The sequence below is a fragment of the Rana temporaria genome, chromosome 3 (assembly GCF_905171775.1).
Source record: "Rana temporaria chromosome 3, aRanTem1.1, whole genome shotgun sequence".
In the NCBI taxonomy this organism is placed as follows: domain Eukaryota; kingdom Metazoa; phylum Chordata; class Amphibia; order Anura; family Ranidae; genus Rana; species Rana temporaria.
In genome coordinates, this window is record NC_053491.1 from 316987787 (window position 1) to 317012288 (window position 24502).

The 24502-nt window shown below is 38.8% G+C and overlaps 3 protein-coding genes across 47 annotated transcripts in view; all 3 read left to right on the plus strand.

The window, feature by feature from the left end:
- LOC120932487 (protocadherin gamma-C5-like) overlaps nucleotides 1-24502 on the plus strand; it is a 721441-nt gene that overhangs the window by 615783 nt on the left and 81156 nt on the right. Inside the window, exon 1 of one of the 45 annotated variants that reach the window (XM_040344897.1) lies at nucleotides 5903-8529. The exons of 43 other annotated variants lie outside the window; for them this stretch is intronic. In XM_040344897.1, the coding sequence (XP_040200831.1) occupies nucleotides 6085-8529 (2445 nt within the window). In that variant the 5' untranslated portion in view covers nucleotides 5903-6084. Of the gene's footprint in view, nucleotides 1-5902; nucleotides 8530-11825; nucleotides 14349-24502 lie in introns of those variants that run through there. One more of the 45 variants, XM_040344936.1, reaches the window with a different exon arrangement.
- LOC120932491 (protocadherin gamma-C5-like) overlaps nucleotides 1-24502 on the plus strand; it is a 241030-nt gene that overhangs the window by 161473 nt on the left and 55055 nt on the right.
- LOC120932492 (protocadherin gamma-C5-like) overlaps nucleotides 1-24502 on the plus strand; it is a 223988-nt gene that overhangs the window by 144431 nt on the left and 55055 nt on the right.

Sequence of the window (24502 nt, forward strand, 5' to 3'; positions counted from 1 at the left end):
CAACTCCCCTTGCAATGTGAACAGCCTATTTGCCTATTTAGTTAATCGACCTATTTAGTTAATCAACCCCATAGTCTAAGCTCTGTAATTATAAATTTTAGTTTGGATAGTATATGGTCAGCAAATATACAGACTGTGATTAAAGCTAGTGTTATTAAATCTGGTGTGATGCATATATCTAAAATATGTATGCTGTCTTTAATGATACAGTATTCTTCTTTGTAAAGTCTCATCCCTTCGCCATATAATTGTTTTAGCATAAACTAAGCAAAAAGGCTTTATTGGACTCAACTTGAGGTCTGTTTTATACTTGGCATATACAACTATATAGACTATCACAGAAAAAAAAATGATTTAATGTATCATAAACAGAAAAGAGCTTTTGCTCAGTTTAGCTACAAATGTCCTAAGGTAGAAAAAAAACGGGGAATAGCAAAAAACAAAAAGGGGGAGTATTGCCTCAAGTATAAAAAATTAAAAATAGTACCTTTTCATCCCGGTTATGAATAAAAGAGGGGCGAGTGGGGGCGAGGGACCAGTAGCTGAAATTGGACCCGGCGCCACCCATTCAGTGGTTTGGGAGGGACTGATGAAATTGCATAAAACATAATAATGAAAAAAAGTTTATTGATGTATAAAAATACAGAACAGATAAAAACACTTCAATGATTGGTCAAACGTCGACTAGTTTCGCGGGGTTGCCGCTTCGTCAGGACTGCCAATAAAATGAGTCAATTGATAGTATGCGGAACCCAGGCGGCCTGGGGGGTTCCCCCCGCAGCGGACAAGGGGATGGTTGGTTGTGGAGATCACGGTAAAAACTCATGAGGAATACAGCCAGGCCATAAGGAAACAAGAGCCTGGTGATATCAACCAGATGTGCCGGGCAAGGGGTGTGGGCAAGGCAGCAAGGCGGGGAGACTAAGGAGGCGCAGTACGTACAAAAGGGTCCAAAATTGCTGGTGAACCAGTATTGTGTCATAAGAGGAAATATCCATGTAAATGACAATTGCATGGTAATGCATGGACTGGGAGGTAAAGTGGACTGCGCCGAGGAAGAACCCCAATATACTGCCAAACACATCCTGCGATAGTCACGGCCATGCCAACGGACCGCCGATGGACAGATCCACATAGCAAAAAAGTTATTCTACTTTTTACATTTTCACGCTTGGTGCTGCCCCTTTGAAAAGCTTAAAGTGGAGGTTCACCCTCAAAAAAATGTCTGACATCACATGGAGTCGAGCCATCCTACCAACAGAATGCCGGTGTTTTTTTTTTTCTCAGCACATACCTCGTTATCACAATTTTCACCCCCCGGCAATCCCGCGGGACTGGGTGTTCCCAAGCACTGCCTGTGATTGACAGGCTTCCGAACGGCGCATACTGCGCGTCACAGGTTGCAGAAAAAACCCGAACGTCGGTGCGGCTCTTTACGGCGCCTGCGCACCGACGTTCGGGTTCTGCCGGCAACCTGTGACGCGCAGTATGCACCGTTCGGAAGCCTGTCAATCACAGGCAGTGCTTGGGAACGCCCAGTCCCGCGGGATTGCCAGGGGGTGAAAATCGTGATAACGAGGTATGTGCTGAGAAAAAAAAAAACACGGGCATTCTGTCGGTAGGATGGCTCGACGCCATGTGATGTCAGAATTTTTTTTGAGGGTGAACCTCCACTTTAAGTTTAAACAATTTTGCAAATAACATTTTTAAATAAAAAAGTAAATTTTTTCAAAATACACACATTTTCTAACCCAGTAAAGTCATTATTAGGATTTTGTGCGGGTCTTTGATATTCAGTAAGCTCTTGTTTTGTAGGAGGGGCCTGAGGATATTATTGCACCACATCATAGCATCGTGCCACAGTACCTGTGTCCTTTTTACTGCAGTTTGTTTTCCGAAGCCCAGTTTTAATTATAGAGCTTTCCCATTAACAAAAGTTGGAGGCCACATCTGGGGCCTGTAAATTCTACATGTTTATCAACTACTTTTACACATTTTTAACATAAAATATTACATTAGACTTGATTCAGTTACCTTGGTGAAAAATAAAATACAATTAATATGATGGATTTATTCATTTATGTAAACTTGAATTATTTATGTCTCAATAAACAGAAAAAAAGAGTCTAGTACAGAAGTGTCAGTATGGATGGTATAAGACAGCATGCTGAGTGAAGCAGACATTTAACTTTGCCTGTAAATATAAAATTACATTCCTTTTGATTAGTAGGGAAAACAATATCAACCCTCTTGCGCTGGTATTGTTGTACAGATATGACTACAGTCTTCGGTTTTCTGCAGAAAAAAAATAATATGGCAAAATATTAAATGTTTGCACATTGTAAAGGGGATATACAGTAATGCAAGGCCACCAAGTTATTGGTAACACTCCAAATAGGCTCCCAGCATGCCCCAAGATTTAAAAATGTCAGCCTCTGAATTGTGGTTTTAGTGTTGGCAAAAATTAAGATTTTGCTGAATTACACATCTCAGTAATTGCTCAGTTTCTGTTAATGCTATTGTATTGAAATATTTCAGTGTTAGAGTACCAAAAATGTACTTATTTTGAAAATCTGGAATGACTTCACGAAAATCTGCACGCATGTTAACACTTTGCTGAAGTCTGCATGATAATGAAGTTTGACTGGGTTCTAGAAATTTTTTTGCATTTGAAATTAGGCAGTGGACAGTGGTTTTGATGTGAGGATAATGTGATGTGTATGATGTTGCTATGATAATAATTGCAAAGTTTGCTGTTAGGGCTGTAATTACAAGAGCAATTTCCTTTTATGTGTTTCTTTATAGGTTATTAAAACTTTAAAGAAAATAGCAGTATCCTCCAAGAGGTTATACTCCTGTATGCCAGGCATAGAGAATGATATTCCAAGGGCAGGAGAGCCACTAGCATGTGGGCCTGGAAAATTGTGGATAGTTAGAACCATACACTTCAGTGTCATGTGTTCAAAATCACCAGCAAGGTGTCAACAGGCATTGGGGTCTTCTGCACCTCCAATTTACAAGGTGGGGGTATAGGGGAGCCTATGTGCAATTTGCAAAGAGATCCTTTACTCCTCTTACACATTCACCACGACACTAAATTAGAAAAATTAACACAAAGATATATATTGTTTTTATTTGTATTCGATAGGAAGTCAAAACTCTCCCCATTCACATATTACATTTAGAAAAAATGTATATAGATTTAAGGTGTTTGAACTTTATCTATCTTGTGCCACGTTTTCTCTTAATTTAACAAATATCCACAATACCTAATTACAATAGGGATTTACTGTAGTATATGAACAATGGGCTCATGGTAGAATCTCAAACTTTGGTCTCAATGTTGTCTCTGTTTACCCTGTTCAGTTACATAATAGGAGTTTAAACTGTTGTGGTAAAATGTAAAATACTGACATATGATACAAATTTAAATAAGTAACTCCTAGATGTATCTGTAATACTATGTGAGTCAACATATTTTGTGTAACATTCACATTACTTTCAGAACAGATCTACAGAATATTTCTGTTCCTATTGCAAATACATATGCATGTATATATAATATATAATACTTAATATATGTAATGTAATATCTTTCATAACATAGCACAATGAAAAGACGCATTTGACTTGGACATACTTCACTTAAGGTGTATATGTCACATTTGTGTGAGTGCCTATGTTGGAGCATCTGCAAGTTTTTTTTATATATATCACACAGACTGTCCCCATCTCCCACAAAGTCTTAAAGGAACACTAAAGGCAGATTATTTTTTTTTATATAACAAACATGTTATACTTACCTCCACTGTGCAGCTCGTTTTGCAGACTCCGGTCTTCTGGGGTCCCTCGGCGGCTGTCTCGGCTCCTCCTCGCAAAAGCTTTCCACCTTCATACGAGCGAGCTCACATGGTGGAAAGCTTTTGCGAGCGCGCTCCCGTGATACAGTGGTGGCCATAGCCGCCGACTGTATCACTCGGCCCCGCCCCCCAGGCGCGCCGCGTCATCCGCTGTGATTGACAGCAGCGCCAGCCAATGGCTGCGCTGCTATTAATCCGCCCAGCCTAGCCAATCAACGGCCAGGCTGGGAACCGAACAGGATGACAAGCACGCGCCCGGGACTTTCGAACGGTGAGGTAAGTAAAACGAGGGCTCAGGGGGGCGGTGCTCTCAGATGATTTTTTACCTAAATGCATAGGATGCATTAAGGTAAAAAAACTTTTACCTTTACAACCCCTTTAAGAAAGTTGAATCTTACTTCAGCTTATTTCTCTAGTATTTTGTTAATGTTGCCTGTAACAGAATCAATAAATTAACCACTTGCCGCCAAATCATGGTACCGTTTTTTATAGCTGACGGTTGGCTTTCTTGTAATAACAACCAATGCAGCTAAGCAGCCGCTCAGCTCTTATCACAAGCAGTGGGAGGGGACAACCCTCTCCTCCCGCATAGCTCACCCAGGCTGTCCCATCTCACCGGGAGACTCGAGCCACCACCTGGCCGGAATTGACTTTGATTGGGTCTCGGATATAGTAACCCAGATAAGACACCATGATGTCACTTCCAGTTTACTCATCAGCCAGTTTTACAAAATCAAAAGTATTCAAAAACGCAGATCTTGGCGTTTTGAATGCTTTCAAGTGCGGAGGAGGGTCTAGGGGCCTTTTAGACCCCAGATTCCTGCATACAAAGCTCCTGTCACTGCCAAATACTGTCACAAGGGAAGTTTAAATACATGGTGATGGCAATAAAAGTGATCAGATTTTTTTTTAAAGGGACAGTGTAAAAAAATATTGTTTTTTAAAGCGCCCCATCCCTCCATGCTTATGCGCCAAAGCAAACGCATACATAAGCCTGCAACAGTGTTCAACAGTGTTTAAACCACACGTTTGAGGTATTGCCACGGTTGTTAGAGCGAGAGCAATATTTCTAGTGCAAGATCCCCTCTGTACCTCAAAACAGGTAACCGTTAAATTTTTATAAAGCGTCGCCTATGGAGATTTTTAAGTACTGTGGTTTTTCACCATTCCACAAGTGTGCGCAATTTTAAAGTGTGACAAGTTGGGTATTTATTTACTATTTAAAAATTGTCTACCTTTACTGTTTCATTTTTTTTTTATTAATGAATATATTTTTTTCCCAAAAAATTGCATTTGAAAGACCTCTGCACAAATACAGCGTGATATAAAATATTGCAATGACCGCCATTTTATTTTATAGGGTCTCTGCTAAAAGTATATACACGATTTTTTAAGCAAAAAATACAGATTTTAACTTGTAAGCAACAAATGTCAGAAATAGGCCTGGTCTTCAAGTGGTTAATGAAACCAACTATTCTGATGAAGAAAGCACATTGTAGAGTTGTATTTCTTGTTTGTATAATTTATTAGAATTGAGCATATAGGTCACCTTGATAGGTGCTAGACAGGGTGATTTTTGTTTATTTTAGTGAAGATGAGACGTAACAGAATGCTTTGTATTATTATTTGTTGTGCTAGGTTCCCCAGATAATACTGACATATATGTTTAGGAAATCATTATAAAGCATATAATTTATTTATCCCTTCTTATGATTATATATATATATATATATATATATATATATATATATATATATATATATATCTATCTATCTATCTATCTATCTATCTATCTCTCTCTCTCTCTATCTATATATATATATATATATATATATATATATATATATATATATATATATATATATACCGTATATATATATGTATCTATATAAATATTCCTATTTAAAAATGGGAATCATGTTGCTTTAACTTAAGGTTTATTCTTACTATTTACCAGAAGAGGGCAGGCTTGTCATCCAGTTAGGATTACAAGTCACAATAATGAATCTGCTCATTTCAGCTATGCTCTCTCCTCCCCCTGGCTCAGTGATTCACCCTCCCATCTCTCCTCTCACACACAAAGAAGAGCTGCTGCTCCGATGAAAACCCTGTGGATCATTCAAATGCAGAAAAGCTCTGCTTTTTTCATGATAATCTAATCTCCAACAACATTTGGATTACAAAGAGGATGTATATTTTATTTTTCACAGAAAGAATTTAAGATATGGACATCCTAAGCTTTCCCAATTCTTGGAAATGGCAAGTAGCTTTCTCCGTTCTCCTTTGTAGCTGGGGTTGGGTCTTGGGGCAGCTCCGTTATTCTATTGCAGAGGAGTCAGACCCAGGGACTGTTGTTGGGAATATAGCTCAGGATCTGGGCTTAAACCTGGTGGATATTAATAGAAGAAGACTAAGTCTGGAATCTGAAGGAAAAGGCAATATTTTTGCTATAGATCAAAAAAATGGTGCTTTGATTATAAAAGATAGAATTGATAGGGAGAGCCTGTGTGGATCCAGCCTCAGCTGTTTGCTGCAGTTAGAGGTTTTAGCTGGAAATCCCTTGGAGCTGTTCAGCCTGGAAATTGAGGTATTGGATATAAATGATAACTCACCTTTTTTTTCAAGCATTAATCAAGTTATAAAAATTACAGAAGTGGCAAGTCCTGGTTTGCGATTTCAGTTAGAGCTAGCAAAGGATTTGGATGTAGGTAAGAATGGTGTTAGACAGTACAATTTAAATTCAAATCCATATTTTTCCTTATTAATTAAGAATCGTAAGGATGGAAGCCTTATTGCAGAATTAGTATTAGATAAAAGTTTAGACCGAGAGGTAAATGCAGAACATACATTGATCTTTACAGCCATAGATGGTGGAGAACAACCAAGATCAGGATCCACACAAATATCTGTTGTGGTTTTGGATATCAATGATAATGCACCAGTGTTTGATCACTCAAGCTATAAAATCAGTGTTGTAGAAAATACTCCTTTAAAAACAGTTGTTATAAAGCTAAATGCCACAGATTTAGATGAGGGTACAAATAGTGAAATTTTGTATTCCTTTGACCATCACACACTGGATTCTGCAAAGAACATATTCGATATAGATCAATACACAGGTGAAGTGTTTGTTACAGGAATCATAAATTTTGAAGATTCAGATTTTTATGAATTGTTTATAAAAGCAGAAGATAAAGGGTCTCCCAAACTAGAGGGACACTGTGTTATTCAAGTGGATGTGCAAGATGTAAATGATAACACTCCAGAAATTATATATACATCAAAAAATTCTTACGTGCCTGAAAATGCTCCAGTAGGGACTGTTGTTGGATTTGTCACAATCAGAGACAGGGATTCTGGCAAAAATGGAGATGTAAAACTTGAAATATCACCAGATTTACCCTTTAAATGCCAGCCCATGTTGAACCGTTATACCCTGGTCACTAGTGGACATCTGGACAGGGAAAAAGTCTCACGATATACTATTACACTGATCGCTTCTGATCTCGGCTCTCCATCTTTAAGCAGCCAGACTACAATCACTATTACTATTTCTGATGTTAATGATAATCCTCCAGCATTTCTACAGTCTGCTTACAATGCCTTCATATCAGAAAACAATGAGCCTGGCAGACTGCTGTGTACAGTAGCTGCTGGAGACCCCGATGAAGGTGATAATGCAATACTCATTTACTCCATAGCAGAGAGCCACATAGATGGCTCTCCTGTCTCTTCATTTGTCTACATTAACTCCGACACTGGTAATATTTATGCCCAGCGCTCCTTTGACTATGAACAGCTCCAAGTTCTACAGATCACTGCAAGAGTAGAAGATTCTGGATCTCCAAAGCTGTTTTCCAATGTTACAGTCTTCATATTCATTCAGGATACAAATGACAATTATCCCTCCATATTATACCCAGAGAACTCAGGGGAAGTCATTTCTCAGGAGACCATTACCAGATATGCATCTGCTGGCTATTTAGTAAGTAAAGTATCTGCGGTGGATTTGGATTCTGGGCACAATGCCTGGCTCACCTATAGTCTTCTTCAGTCTGGCAGTCCAGCTTTGTTTCACATCTCTGAATATACAGGAGAAGTCAGAACTCTGCGAGGATTACAGGAGATGGATAACACAGAACATCGACTTGTCATTTCAGTCAGTGACCATGGGGAGCCTTCACTGTCCTCTACAGTCACTCTGATCGTAAATATCATGGATAATATTGCTCAGGAAAGCCCCAAATCTCATGATTTTCTTACAAATTCCAAATCAACACCAGATATGACCTTATATCTTATTATTTCTCTTGTAGCCACCACTTTGGTTTCTGTGGTTACATTTATCATATTAATTGTGAGGTGCCTTAAAAGGGATAGTTACAGTAGTGGTTGTGGGTCTTGCTTCCCAAACAAATCACATTCCAGTAACTACATGGATCATTACAAGCCAACTCTTTACTTGAACACAGATGGAACATTAAAATACATGGAAGTGAGGATGGCTCCAACAGACCCACCAGGACCATGTTATCCACCTTGCTTTCCTCCATCAACCAACGCTGCAGATTTTACATTGACAAAACCAGTCACAGCTTTACATTCAGTTCTAATGGATACACAGGTTAATCAATCCACCAGTGCAAGCCTGTTAAATGAAATAAGCCAGGTAGGGAACATAATAATAATAATAATAATAATAATAATAATAATAATAATGTTACTGGTTTATAAATATTATAATTTATCTTACATGTAAAATATTGTTGCACTTGTATAAATTGGTATACATCACACTTTTGCCATAACCTAAAATTTCAGTATACCATCTTATATATGCCCAAACTAATAACTTACCAACATTTTCAGAAATCTGAAAAAACTATCTTAATCTATTATTGTCGCATGGTTATATCAATTGGTAAAGTGTATGTTGAGGCAAAAAAAGAAACATATACAGTACATCTCTTCAATACATGTTTTATCCTTGCAAGTACAGAAAAAAGATGTGTTGATCTGCTAGAAATGCACTCAGCTCCTAAATCCTTTTGTGGGCTGACAGCACAGTGAACCAATGGCATGAGCAATGCACAGTTGTCCTTTGCTAAACTACTGAATTGCTCCCGGTCTACTTGTATCTACAACATAGACACTGTTCTGTAGTTTGAGATGAGAACTAGGAGGGCTAATTAGACTTCTTGAAATAACGCAGGGAAATATGCACAATATCTTCTATAATCAACAAGAAATTGTTTGCATTTATCAAACAGATATAACAAAACACTTTCAGTGAAATATTTAACAGGGAGGCAAAAGGGAGCCAATAGGAGAAGTGTATTGTTAGAGTTTACATACACTCAAAATTGGTAACAGGAAACATGTTATGAAATAAAAATGTATGCTGATGAACACGTTCTAAAAATGTTAGTTAACTTCTTCTGGCTTCAATAGTTTCTGGGTCACAAACCTGGAACCAGAATTCATCACGTGATATTTGAAATCCTAATCTGCATTTTTATTTTGGTTAGTAACTCAGAAAGTACTGAACCTGGAGGGTCAGCTAGTCACATTTTCAGAAGGAAGAGTTGGCCATGGCAGCTTTTTTACGTTTGTGTGTGCAAACTTTAGCATAAACCTATTAAATATATTAATTGCTATATATAATGCCTGATATAGTATGGATGGTTTACTGTTGCAAAAATATGAGACCAGAAATATGCAGTATAACAAAAAGTTTGAATGACTGACCAGCTTATGCATACAATATGTCCCTTTGCTAGGTAAATCCATCTATCTAGCTTGGTAAAACTGTCTATATGCATACATCTCTCGGTTTTGAAAAATAATAATTCATAAGCAACCTCTTTAATTCAACCAATATATATGTATTTGCATGGTAGGATGATGCAGGAGAGGCAAAATACAAGTTGTGTATTCCAGAAGTGTTGTGGCTGTGGTGACTGGCACAAATATTTAGAGAAGTAATGCATTAAATTGAATACAGACTGTTATCTTCAAAGGTGAAAAGGTATTTTAGCATTTCATACATGCATTTCTAAGACTTGCAAAGATAACTGTATATCTTCCTTTCTTATATTAAAGGGTGCTATGACCAGGATTCCACACCAAGGGGTTGATTTACTAAAGGCAAATAGGCTCTTTACTTTGTGTGGGAAAATTCACGTTGCAAGTGAATTTTCCTGTGGCTTAGTGAATGCAGTGAAAATTCACTTTGCAAAGAATACACAATCATGTTCAAGGAATCTTTGAGAAGTTAGGCAAGATACAGGCAAGGAGAGCATTTTCTTTCCCAATTATGCCCTTTCTAAAGTGCGCATGCGCAGAAAACATCAGCGCACAGGTACATTGTAAATATATCCTAAACCGTGTAGGTTTAGGAGATATTTCCAGCACCTACAGGTAAGCCTATATTAAGGCTTACCTGTAGGTGAAAGTGGTTGTACAGAGTTTACCATCACTTTATCTATCTGACATGTAACTTCAGTGTACAAGGTTTTAGGCAGCAGAAGAGGGTGCTGAACTGTATGAGACATGCACATAAAGAACACAAAGTATACTCTGTAGCCAGCAGAATGTTCACAATTGGACTAATGCCGCATACACATGATTGGAATTTCTGACAACAAATGTTCGATGTGAGCTCTTGGTCGGATATTCCAACCGTGTGTAGGCTCCATCGGACATTTGCTGTCGGAAAAATGTTTGAGAGTTGGTTCTCAATTTTTCTGACAACAAACGTTCTTGTCGGAAATTCCAATCGTCTGTAGCCAATTTCAACGCACAAAAATCCTATGCGCAGGAGCTTTCCACCTTCATGCGAGCTCCCTCGCATGGTGGAAAGCTCTTGCAAACGCGCACCTGTGATACAGGTGCGGCCATAAAAAACATTTACCTTTACAACCCCTTTAAATCACAATACTTACTGTATTATTTGCTCTCGCAGGCTTCCTCTTTTCCATGCAACTTGTTCCATTGAAGCAGCTTCACTTTGCTGCCTAGTTATTCTGAGCGGTCGTAGGTTATCACACACACTGCAGGGCTAGTGCTGCATTGCATGCAAGAATGGCGAGGGCCCACCTACGTACCTGAAGCATTGGACAATGAAGAAGAGCATCTGCTGCCAGGGGATCAAGAAATAGGGTAAGTATTTGTGCTTATTCCTTCCCCTCCAGCCAAATGAACATTTCATTTAAGCAGTGTTGGGAGGAGGCACTGCATGGGTACATTTAACTGCAACCTGGAGTAGAACTTTAGGACCATCAGAGATATGGAGACCTGCAAGATAAAGATGAAACTTATTTGAGATCTGTACTTCAAAGCCATATGTTTGGGGGATTTTTAGTGTAACATCACAAGACTTTGTGATTTGTATTATAAAAAGCTAGCAGCTATTTCATAAAGATACCAGAGATCTGGAGTCAACATTGTGAAGATATCAGAAAACAGATGCCATTTTATCCACAATATTTTTTATGCTTTTATTAAATTTTAAATATATTATAATGCCATAACAAAACACATTTAAAATGTTAAATGATCAGATATGTCAATAGACAGTGATGATATGATCATATATAACATCAACTTAGGTACGGTACTAGGTATATACAAAATTGCCAATAACCTGTCCCCTTTTAATCTTCTCCATTTTGCAAACTTACTACCTTTTTTCCATCTTGGAATCTTAAAAAAAACAGCATAAATATAAATGATGTAATTATACTGTATTTAATATGGGTGCCAGTGCTCTGATAGCTAGATTATACAGTCCGTTGAATATCTTTTTAACACTTAACATACCTTCTTCTGCCCAGTATGTATTTGTACAAATTTACAATATTTTAAATGTTTTTGTTGGAAATATACAGTCAAATTAGTATCAGCATATTGCATGGTATTTAACTGCAATAATCACTGGTGGCCAGAAGAGGGAATACTTGTCATCCAGTCAAGTATTTAAGCTACACTACAAAATCTGTTCATGCTGGCAGTGTTCTCCTCCCCCTGGCTCAGTGATTCACCCTCCCATCTCTTCTCTCACACACAAAGAAGAGCTGCGTCTGCAATGAGATCCCTCTGGATGCTTTTCCTGCAACAACAGAAAATCTCAACAAAATGCTTCATATTTACACTAAAAACACATTTGGATTATAAAGGATGTACATTTTAATCAATCATACAATAAGGGTTTAAGATATGGACTGGCAAATCATCCCAAATGCTTGGAAATGGCAAGTAGCTTTCTTCTTTCTCCTTTGTAGCTGGGGCTGGGTCTCTGGGCAGCTTCGTTATTCTATTGCAGAGGAGTCAGATTTAGGGACTGTTGTAGGGAATGTAGCTCTGAATCTTGGATTGAATCTAGCAGATATTAAAAAACGAAGCTTGGGGTTGAAATCTGAAGAAAGCAGCAGATATTTTTATATCAACCAAAGAAACGGAGCCCTGACTGTTCATGAGAGGATTGATAGGGAAAGCCTGTGTGGATCCATATCCAGCTGTTTACTGCATTTAGAGGTTATAGCTGAGAATCCTCTGGAGCTGTTTAATTTAGAAATTGAGATTTTGGATATCAATGATAATTCTCCCAGTTTTACCACCACCAATGAACTTGTAAAGATTACAGAAGTATTTGCTTTCCCAGGTGCTCGTTTTCCACTAGAAATAGCCAAGGATCTTGATGTAGGTAATAATGGTGTTAATAATTACAAACTGAACCCAAATCCATATTTTTCATTGACTGTTACCAATCGCATAGATGGAACGCTCATTGCAGAGTTAGTCCTAGAAAAAATCCTCGATAGAGAGGAGAAATCTGAACACAAGCTTGTTCTCACTGCCATAGATGGAGGAGAACCTCCCCGATCAGGATCTACTCAGATAACTGTTATTGTGCTAGATATTAATGACAATGCACCAGTGTTTGATCAGCCACGTTATAAAATTAGCTTACGAGAAAATGTTCCTATAAAAACAGTTGTTATGAGACTTAATGCCACTGATTTAGATGAAGGAATTAATGGTGAAATATTCTATACATTTGATCACCATACTTTGGAGTCTGCAAAACAAACATTTGATTTAAATCCTCACAATGGTGAAATATTTATCAAGGGACATGTGGATTTTGAGGAGACAAAATTGTATGAATTGTCTGTTAAAGCTGCAGACAAAGGATCACCTAAACTCGAAGGACGATGTATTATACAGGTTGAAGTGCAAGATGTGAATGATAACGTACCAGAAATTGTATTTACTACAAAAAAAAATGAAGTGCTGGAAAATGCTCCAGTAGGGACTATTGTTGGGTTTATCACAGTCAGAGACAGGGATTCCGGTAAAAATGGGGAAATCAAATTAGAAATATCACCAGATTTACCCTTTAAATGCCAGCCCATGTCAAACCGTTATACACTGGTCACTAGTGGACATCTGGACAGGGAGAAAGTCTCACAATATACTATTACACTGATCGCTTCTGATCTGGGCTCTCCATCTTTAAGCAGCCAGACTACAATCATCATTAATATTTCTGATGTGAATGATAATCCTCCAGCATTTCTGCAGTCTGCTTATAATGCCTTCATATCAGAAAACAATGAGCCTGGCAGACTGTTGTGTACAGTATCTGCTGGAGATCCAGATGAGGGAGATAATGCAAAGCTTATTTACTCCATAGCAGAGAGCCACATAGATGGGTCCCCTGTCTCTTCATTTGTCTACATTAACTCTGACACTGGTAATATTTATGCCCAGCGCTCATTCGACTATGAACAGTTCCAAGTTCTACAGATCACTGCGAGAGTGGAAGATTCTGGATCCCCAAAGCTGTTTTCCAATGTTTCAGTCTTCATATTTATTCAGGATACAAATGACAATTATCCCTCTATATTATACCCAGAGAGCTCAGGGGAAGTCATGGCACAAGAGACCATTCCCAGATCTGCGTCTGCTGGCTATTTAGTGAGTAAAGTTTCTGCAGTGGATCTGGATTCTGGGCACAATGCCTGGCTCACCTATAGTCTTCTTCAGTCTGGCAGTCCAGCTTTGTTTCACATCTCTGAATATACAGGAGAAGTCAGAACTCTGCGAGGATTACAGGAGACAGATAACGCAGAACATCGTATTGTAATTTCAGTCAGTGACCATGGGGAGCCTTCACTGTCCTCTACAGTCACTCTGATTGTAAATATAATGGAGAATATTGCTCAGGAAAACCCCAAATCCCATGATTTTCTTACAAATTCTAAATCAGCACCAAATATGACCTTATATCTTATCATTTCCTTAGCAGCAATTAGTTTAGTCTTTCTTACTACTTTTACAATATTGCTTGTCAGATGCCTTAAGAAGAATTATGACAGTAGCTGTGGGTCTTGTTTCTCCAGCAAACCACTTTCTACATCTTATTTGGATCAGTACAAACCGACACTTTACCTAAACACGGATGGGACTTTAAAATATATGGAGGTAAGGATGGCTCCTCCAGAACCCACTGGACCTTGTTATCCAATCTGTTTTCCTCCTGGTACAGGAACAAATGACTTGACATTAAGGAGTCAATTAAATATTTCACAGTTTAAAGATCCAGATAGTGCACCTGATGCTTCTAATTTGAATCTTTTGATTGACCCAAGTCAGGTGAGGAAAAAATATATTTTCAGTGTAATTATATAAGGTCCCTCTTATTTATATTAGATTTGTTTTATTTGTTTAAGCTGCCCTTCTGGGCACATGCTTTATTGAATATACTTGCAGTTGCGGATTGTATAAATCATTTCCACTACCTTTAGGCTCCATTCACAGTTATACGATCACAAAGTTGCACCAACTTAGGAGTGAAACTTTAATGCAACTTTGAAGCAACTTTGACCCAACTTTGGATGGTTGCAACTTTTATATGACTTTGGCTTTGACAAGTGATAATGGACAACTGTTGTTGCATTGTACAGGCATACCCCACTTTTAAGTACACAATGGGGTTTATTTACTATCGCTAGAAAGTGCAAAATCAGGCTCACTTCTGCATAGAAACCAATGAGCTTCCAGGTTTTATTACCAGGCTTAATTGAACATGCTGGGGTTAGAAGCTCATTGGTTTATATACAGAAGTGAACCTGATTTTGCATGATCCAGTGATAGTAAATAAACCCCATCGTGTACTTAAAAGTGCTGTATGCCTGCATAACGTTCAGGAACAATTTTCATTCAACTTTTGAGGGTTTAACATTGAAGTCTATGGTCCTCAAGTTGCATGAAAATTGGACCAAAGTAGTGCATGAACTACTTTGGGGTAGCTGTGACTTTAACCACTTCCATACAGGGCACGTATACACCTTCCCGCCCAGACCAATTTTTAGCTTTCAGTGCTGTGCACTTTGAATGACAATTGCGCGGTCGTGCTACACTGTACCCAAACTAAATTGTTATCATTTTGTTCCCACAAATAGAGCTTTCTTTTGGTGGTACTTGATCACCTCTGGGATATTTATTTTCTGCAAAAAAAAAAAAATTACCGGAAATTTAGAAAACAAAATGTATTTTTTTGTTTCTGTTATAAAACATTGTAAATAAGTACGTTTTCTCCTTCACTGATGGGCACTGATGGTACTGCACTGATGGGCACTGATAAGGCGGCACTGATGGGCACTGATGAGGTGGCACTGATGTGGTGGCATTGATGGGCACTAATATGCAGCACTGATGGGCGGCATGGATGGGCACTGATAGGCGGCACGGATAGGCGGCATGGATGGGCACTGATAGGCGGCACGGATGGGCACGGATAGGTGCCACAGATGGGCACGGGTAGGCAGCATGGACGGGCACGGATAGGCGGCACGGATGGGCACGGATAGGCGGCACGGATGGGCACTGATAGGCGGCATGGATGGGCACTGATAGGCGGCATGGATGGGCACTGATAGGTGGCACGGATGGGCATAGATGGGCACTATTGTATGTGTTGTACTAATGGATGCCAATCAGTGCCAAACAATGCCTGCCAATCAGTGATGCCCATTGTGGGCACTGATTGGCATCCATTGCGGCACTGATTGGCATCCATTTTGTGTGTCCTCCTCATCCCTGGTGGTCTAGGGTGGCATCCTTTTTTTTTTTTTAACTGGTGTTCTATGTGGCCATTCCTGGTGGTCCAGTGGGCATCCCTGGTTGTCCAGTGGGCATCCTCGGGGGGGCTGTGCTGATGATCGATCAGCACAAACCCCCCCCTGTCACAGGAGCAGCCGATCGGCTCTCCTCTACTCGCGTCTGACAGACGCGAGTGAGGAAAAGCCGATTACCGGCTTTTCCTGTTTACATCGTGATCAGCCGTGATTGGACACGGCTGATCACGATGTAAACAGGAAAAGCCGGTAATCGGCTTTTCCTCACTCGCGTCTGTCAGACGCGAGTAGAGGAGAGCCGATCGGCTGCTCCTTGATCTGTGTTGCGGGGTGTCAGACTGACACCCTGCAACAACGATCGCCGCGATGCGCGCCCCCAGTCAGGATTCTACAACCACTTTGCCAACGTCAATATGTCATTGGTGGACGGCAAGTGGTTAAATTGCTCATATAAGAATGATTATCGTTGGAAAACATGGAGAATGACTTTGATGTTTATATTAATTTGCTTGCTATGGGTTACAGCACATACAATTTAAGATTTTTAAGAATTTGTATGTGATAAGGCTGCATTATTAATGCATTTTTGTTCCATCCAGGTAGCATGACTAATATTTATTGGCTCATATAGTTATTTACCATTATTTCTATTAATTACAATGCATGTCTTTGGATAAATCACCAGGCTTATTTAATAGAGAGTTCCCTTTTTTACTCTGTGATTTCTTTGTGCAATAACCAATTGCAACTAATAAATATTATCCTCCTAGATTGTAAGCTCTAACGAGCAGGGTCCTCTGACTCCTCCTCTATTAAATTGTATTGTAACTGTACTGTCTGCCCTCATTTTGTAAAGCTCTGCGCAAACTGCTGACGCTATATAAATCCTGTATAATAATAATAATAATACTCTCTAATTCCAAGTCAGAAAAGTAGAAAGTTGAATGAGGAAAACCAGAAATTCCAGGCTTGTAGGTCAGTGCAGATAGCACAGAACAAGTTTATAAATCCAATCACAATACAATATTAAGTCTTGCTACTCTCATTTGGTATGGAAGGTTCTTGAGAAAGAACTAAGACATAAAAGAGACAAGAAAGCAGCCATCCTAGCGCATTATCAAAAATATAGTTTAGTCCATAAAAGGCAAAAGTTCTTAGTATGACAATGTTCATCCCAACGATTAATTATCAGCCTTCACTGCTGTCATTGGAGTGATACAGACAAACCCCCACTGACGCATTTCACCCAATCAGAACTTCTGATAAAGCCACATTGGGTGAAAAGCAATTGATCTGCCTTGTGTAGTCTGCCTGCATACATTAGTTAATCACTTATATACACTGCATTCTAAAATCAATGTAATATTCATTAAAGCCAATACATGTTGTTGTGTTTGGTTATACTCTGAAATGTATATAACTTTTATTACCTAATCTGATTGTGCCAAGTAATCCAGAAATAATAATTATTCTTTGTGGGCCATAGAAAAGGAATTTACACACAGACAATCTCTGCCATGCAAAGTAGGACACAGGTGTCACACATGCAAATTATCATGTTCATCATCATTATTACGATAATCATATATAGAGCAGAAGAGTTTCACTTCCAGAATTAAACATAATGATGGCTGGGAAATAAACCTACATAGGGAAAACTAGCAAACAGATTTCTGACTGTGATATATCTGTACTGGGAGTTCATGAGTATATAAATAATTATGTACGGTTTTAGGCATTAGTGTTCCACATTAATTGTGCTTACTATTCAGCAGTTCCACCTACAACAATAAGGAGGCTATGCAAACACATGAAGCTTGAGTATTTAAACAAAGACAATATAAATATCTTACCTGACCAGTGCACATGTTTTTCCTAGCATTGCTTAACATAAACCTGTCCTTTTATACATTCCATTCAACATGCTACTAATGCATACCATTCCTATACTCTCACCTGCCCTTTTTACCGGCTGAGACATATGGAAATACTGTCACATATGCAGCAACATATGCCCCATCCCTATCCTTCTGTTATACAGTGTAAGGCACCTCTTTGGCCAGCCATTAATTCTGAGCACTAGCACATGAGGGTGAGGGAAAGGTCCTTGGCTCTGCGTTAACTCTAAGGCCCCATACACACGACCAAACATGTATGCTGAAACTGGTCCGCGTGTACAACCATCGTACAGAAGCCCTCTGGCAGACATGTATGGTGAAAACGGTCCGACGGACCGCTTTCACCATACATGTTTGTTCGTGTGTACCCGGCCTTAGGCCACGTACACACGATCGGTTAAACCAATGAGAACGGTCTGATGGACCGTTTTCATCGGTCCAAACCAATCGTGTGTGGGCGCCATCGGTTATTTATCCATCGGTTAAAAAAAAGCCAACTTGTTTTAAATTTAACCGATGGATTCCTAACCGATAGAAAAAAAAAAACGATCGTTAGTAGGCATGACCATCGATTAAAAATCCACACATGCTCAGAATCAAGTCGACGCATGCTTGGAAGCATTGAACTTCTATTCTGCATCTATTCACAAGTCTTTTGCTGATCATTTCGCAGGAACTTTTCTCCTAGAAAACACATGTGTACTAACATCAGTACCATTTTTAAAGTCATGTGAATGAAGTCTTAGTAACAGAATATGTAAGCTATAAGGATAATCTTTGGCCATTAAGATTCAGTTTAAGAACACTAGGCCACCTATTTTTGCAAGAATGGTGCATGCTTTATTGAAGCTGAACCCTAGGCAAAAACATTTTTTGCCCATTTGTACTGTAAAAATAAATAACTGCTAATGTAAAAGTGTGTGTGTGGGTACTGCTGTGTTTGGGGAAAAGTTTTTTTTTTTTCATTCAGCTCGTACTGTGCACAGTTGAAACTTCTGAAACTTAAGGGTGTAGTACACTGATCATTGCTGGTTGTTTGCTCTCCACTCTCTTCCATTCTGAAAATATCTTGCACTCTTTTCTCAGAATGCAATGCATTCTGTGACGGAGTGAGGAGTGGATAAATGTCACAATTTCTCCTTCTCCAATATACAGGATATTTATTATAATGCATATCGGGGGGGATAAACATCACATTATGTTATATGACAATAAGAGTGAGTGTGTTTTTTTCTATTGTTTGAAATGTGCTTAGAAAGACTCTGTTATGACTAGATGAATAATATTTTGGTACAGACTGTAAAAGGTTTGGGCTCCCAGAAGTGCTAAGTGCTATCACTCCCAGTGAGTGATAAGCTGGATGCTAGCTTCTAACTTGTCTTTGAGATCAGGTTGAAACACTTTTGACCAGTTAATCATCTTCTGACTAGTATTTTATATCTTTCTAAGCAGTATCTATGGGGTTGATTTACTAAAGGCAAATAGACTGTGCACTTTGCAAAGGGCAGTTGCACGATGCAAGTGCAGTTGCTTCAGGTCTTAGTAAATGAACAGAAGTTCTGCTGACTTACATCATCCAATCACGTGCAAGCAAAAATGCTGTATTTTTATTTTCCTGGCATGTGATTGGGTACTCTTTGAAAAATGAAGTAATACCACATTTACTAAGCCCTGGAGCAACTGCACATGCAATGTGTGACTGCACTTTGCAAAGTGCACAGTCTTTTTAAATAAATCAACCTATATGTGTTTTGAGTTGCCTTTGTGTTCGCATCAACTTGTATGGAAAGTGAAAAAAGTCTGATATAAACAAAAGCCTGTCAACAGGCCCTAGGTTATTCATAAATAGCCTTACGTTATTTTTAACCAAACGATTTTTGTAAATTCACTGGTAAAACTCACACAACATGCAGAATGGATGTTATTTGTTATAAGTGCTCTGTTTATAAATGAATGTCTGTGTAATAGGAGGGACATTCAGAAGTAAATATCATTTCAAATCTATTTCATTTTGTCAAATCTACACAAGCTTGCGTGACCATACAATACTTCTTAACCACTCTCAAGCCTCGTACACACGACCGGGCGAAACACATAATTTTCCTCGTTGAGTTCCTTGTTAGGATGTCGAGGAACTCGACAAGCCAATTTTCTCCATTCCCGTCAAGGAAATAGAGAACATGCTCTCTTTTTGGCTCGTTGAGTTTCTCGACAGTTTTTTAGACGAAAATGTACACACGACCAGTTTCCTTGGCAAAAAAAATTCTGCCAGCAAGTTTCTTGCTGGTTTTTGCCGAGAAACTCGGTTGTGTGTACGAGGCCTAAGAATCCATGCAGATACATTTTCTGAAAGTAGACGAGATAGATGTAGTTCTCATGTTGGACCAGGAGAGGTCAGGCTTTTAAGCCAGCTATGCAGTCAAGTAGCAGTGCTTCTGCTGTCATTTATTTGATTCTTCAATGTCACTTTGTAAACATTGCTGTGAAAGGATAATTATGCTCTCACTATTCATATATTTGGTATTAAAAGTAAACAATGAATTTATCACATTGCCTCTTTATTAGATACAAAAAAAATACATTTTTGAAAGTTTTTTTACAAAAAAGGCAGTATTAATGCAAGTATTTCAAGATTTTTTTTTTTACCTAAATAATTTTGGTAAATCTATATTGCTCAGGAAACAATTGCTCAGTTGCCACTGAGTAGCCACTGATGACACAAAACAGTACAATGAACAGCCTGTTTTTCTCTGTACAGTAATAATACTTTCCAGTCACGTTACTGTTTCCCTATATGTTTTTGATCTGTATGTCCCTATTGGTGTTCCCATCTCCCAAAATGTTTTCCTATTTTTTTTTGTTAATGAACTATTGTGAAAGTTTACAAAATCATATAATAAAAGAATGTGTGAATGCCCCCTTAAAAACTAGACTTCATGAGCAATGATATGAAGATAACATACACGTATGCTGTTTTATTAAACATAATGCTAAAACACACACATTGGAGCCACTTCCTGGGGCAATTATGAATTTTATTTTTTAAATGAAACCAGGAATCTAAGTGACTGTGGAGTGAAACTGTTCCATTTTTCATACACCTTTGTTTCCTGTAGTTTTCATGAATCTAAATTTTTTCTTGCTCAAACAGTCCACAGTATTTTGCAGACAAAATAAACTGCCACAAATACATATTATGAGGTTATTTTTATTAATAATATTTATTCTGCGTCAGTGTATTTCACAACTGATATGATTACAAAACATGCACCCATGTCAGAACCTGTGTACTGTTATTATATTCATTTTTAAAAAGCTGCAAAAGCGATCTCAGAAAGAAGTACTTGTTCTTACCATTTCTGTTCACATATCAGTGGCAAATGAAGTGTTGGAATTCAGATGTTTTCCTTGTATGGACCGTAGCGGTGTTTATAGGGATCAACGCAATTAATGTGTGCAGACAGTCTATCCTAATCCTAGCCTCCGCCTGTTAACATGACCACTGTGGGTTAATTTCTAAATCCTTAGTATATAAAATTTCTCTGTGTCACCCAGATGCCATCTGTCATTTTGCATGTGCATATTAGAAGAGAAATACACTGATTATATACTTATACGAGGTGCTTTTATGTTGTCCTTGACCTAGCTAGCTGTAACTGCTGTACATAGGATCGGCATAGTGATCATTAAAGTAGAACTATGGTAAAAACAAAAATCTCATATATGATATAGACTGTCAGTTCTATAAAGACAGTGATTTATGCTTTTCTGAGTCCTCCCTGTAGAATAATTAACTACCTGATGATCCTGCCAGGAGCGTTGTTAATTTCTTCCTCTGTTCAATATGCTGACCACAATTTTCTTTCCGCAGTAAAATCATTGCTGCCTTGTCACCATCCAGGCCTCGTACACACGATCGTTTTCCTCGACAAAATCCATCAAGACAATTGGTGGCAGAGCTTTTTTGCAGTGGAAAACGGTCATGTGTATGTTTTTCGTCGAGAAAACAGTCGTGGATCTCGACGAGAAAAAAGAGAACAAGTCGGGAGTCTCAATTTCCTTGTCGTGTTTCTCGTCTGGCTGGTTTACGACGAGAAACACGTTCGTGTAAATGCTAAGAAACGTGCGCATGCTTAGAATAAAGTATGAGACGGGAGCGCACCTTTGGTAAAAGTAGCGTTCGTAATGGAGATAGCACATTCGTCACGCTGTAACAGACTGAAAAGCGTGAATCGTCTCTCACCAAACTTTTACTAACACGCGGCAACACAAGATTAGCAAAAGCAGCCCCAAGGGTGGCACCAATGGAATAGAACTTCCCCTTTATAGTGCCGTTGTACGTGTTGTACGTCACCGCGTTTGAGAACGAGGAGACTTTATCTTGACAGTGTGTACGCAAAGAAAGCTTGACAAGATTCGAGGAAAACTATGTTTCTTTTACGACGAGATTCTCGGTCGTGTGTACGAGGCCTCACAGTAGCTGTTGCCACTTGACCAAGAACAGTGCGTTATCACAATTATGATGTGCAGGTGCTGCTTGATCTCTATACCTCCTCCTTCCTTATCTAGCTCTGCCTAGCCTGCAGACAACATTTTACACTTAAAATCAGATAAATAACAGTTGTGTTAAAAAGTTAGGCAGTTTTCTTGGCCCATGAATGACTATTGTGTGACCGACTGTGAAAATAGAAGCCTTTATATCACTTTAAAGTAGTTCTAAAGGCTCAAGATTGTTTACCTTCATCATGAAGGTAAAAAAAACTTTTCTGTGCAGCCCCCCAGCCCTCCAAATAGTTCCCTGACCCCAGAATAGCTAGAAAATCGACTCTCAATCATGAGAGCTTTGTTGACTTTTATGTACAAAAATTCCATGCCATGTGACAGTTTTTGACACATTAACCAAAATGAAGTGTTGCCTGGCTCTTTCAGCCAAGATTGCATGTGGGCTGCATATTACCATTGCTTTTCTGTAAAGCAAAGGCTACCAGGAGTAGTACCATGGACACTGTAGCTATGACTAAGCACCGTGCCTGGTGTGAAACATGTCAACGGCATTTTAAACTTTGAATAAAGGTGAATATGCGGAGTGCGGCTATCCAGCTATTTTCTTTTCATTATCTCTGTTGCAAACACCCTACTTGATTGTGGAGACAGCTGACCTCAGGAGAGGTAATCATCCTAGAGAGCGGTGTATTTCCACACCATGGACACTGTAATATTGCCAAAAGCAAACAATACATACTCTCTAGTCAACAAGTAAAGACATCTTGTGCATTCTTCTGACATTTTGTGGCAGGAGGAGGGTATCCCACCAAAATATGTAGAACAAATGAAAGCACGGATAGAATTGCACCCAGTGTTTCTATTATGATGGATTCCAATCCCCTCCATTATACTCTTTGTTTATACCTTGTAATACTGCTGCTATCCTGTTCTTTTTAAATATTACGTTATAATCAGGGGAATTAAGGAGCTTCTCTGGTCATGACAGGATATTACACATGTACATAGGTTCACTGTACCACATTTAGTGACAAAGGCATTGTGTGGGAGATTTACTAAGACTGAGGCGCTCATAATCTGGTGCAGCTGGGCATGGTAGCCAATCAGCTTTTAGCTTCAGATTGTTCATTTAACCTTTGACAATAAAACCTGGAATCTGATTTGTTTCTATGCAGAGTTGCACCAGATTTTGCACGCTCTAGTTTGAGTAAATCTCCCCCTGTGTCTCTTTGGTTAAAACGGTTTCCTTGCAGTGCACAATGTAATGTGTGCCCTCTCTCATTGTTCTCATTCTTTCTTCTGTGGTTTCTTTTTAAGTCCAAAAAGTGGTTGCTTGAATTATAACTCTAGCTGAAGCTTTTTCTGGTTTTGGATAGAGAGGGTGAAAGGTTCAAACTTCTTTTAGGTATTTATAGGTTTCTTAGACAGCTGTCACCAGAAAAAGGCATCTACAAGGTTTTCACACAGGATTCCCACAACTTTCTCCCAAGAATCACACACTTTTCTAATTGGATTTGACTGGAAACATTTAAGAATCCTGGGATAATGTTGTGTAGAATTGTGTGAAAACGTTTATAAATACTGTAGATCCGCAAGCGTCTCCATTGTAAGATGTTCCCTTTACTACTGTTCTGGTGCCAACCACTAAAATCTTGTATTCCCTGATGTTGTAAAGCGCTGCGTAAACTGTTGGCGCTATATAAATCCTGTATAATAATAATAATATTCCCCCCTGACTTTCTGTCCCAAATGATAATGGTCACCAGGGAAATCACCAACTGGCACAAACAGCAATAGAAACCTGACAGGGATTTAATCTTTCTCTTTTCTAAAATATTGGAAATCGTTGGCTTAAATTCTACTTCGAAGTTAAGTAGTTGGGAAATTACCAAACTAACCCTGCAGTTTTTGCCTAGGGTATCCTAAAAAGCTATTTTACTTAAATTACCTTCGCTCCCCCTGCAGCCAACACTTTTTTCTTCCCTTGGTTGTGAGCTCGGCCCTAGCTGACCTCACTTATAATGGAGAATTTCTGGCCTTCCATTGTATGTGATATTGTCAGAGTGTGACTGATTGAATGCGTGCCGAAGAGAAGCAG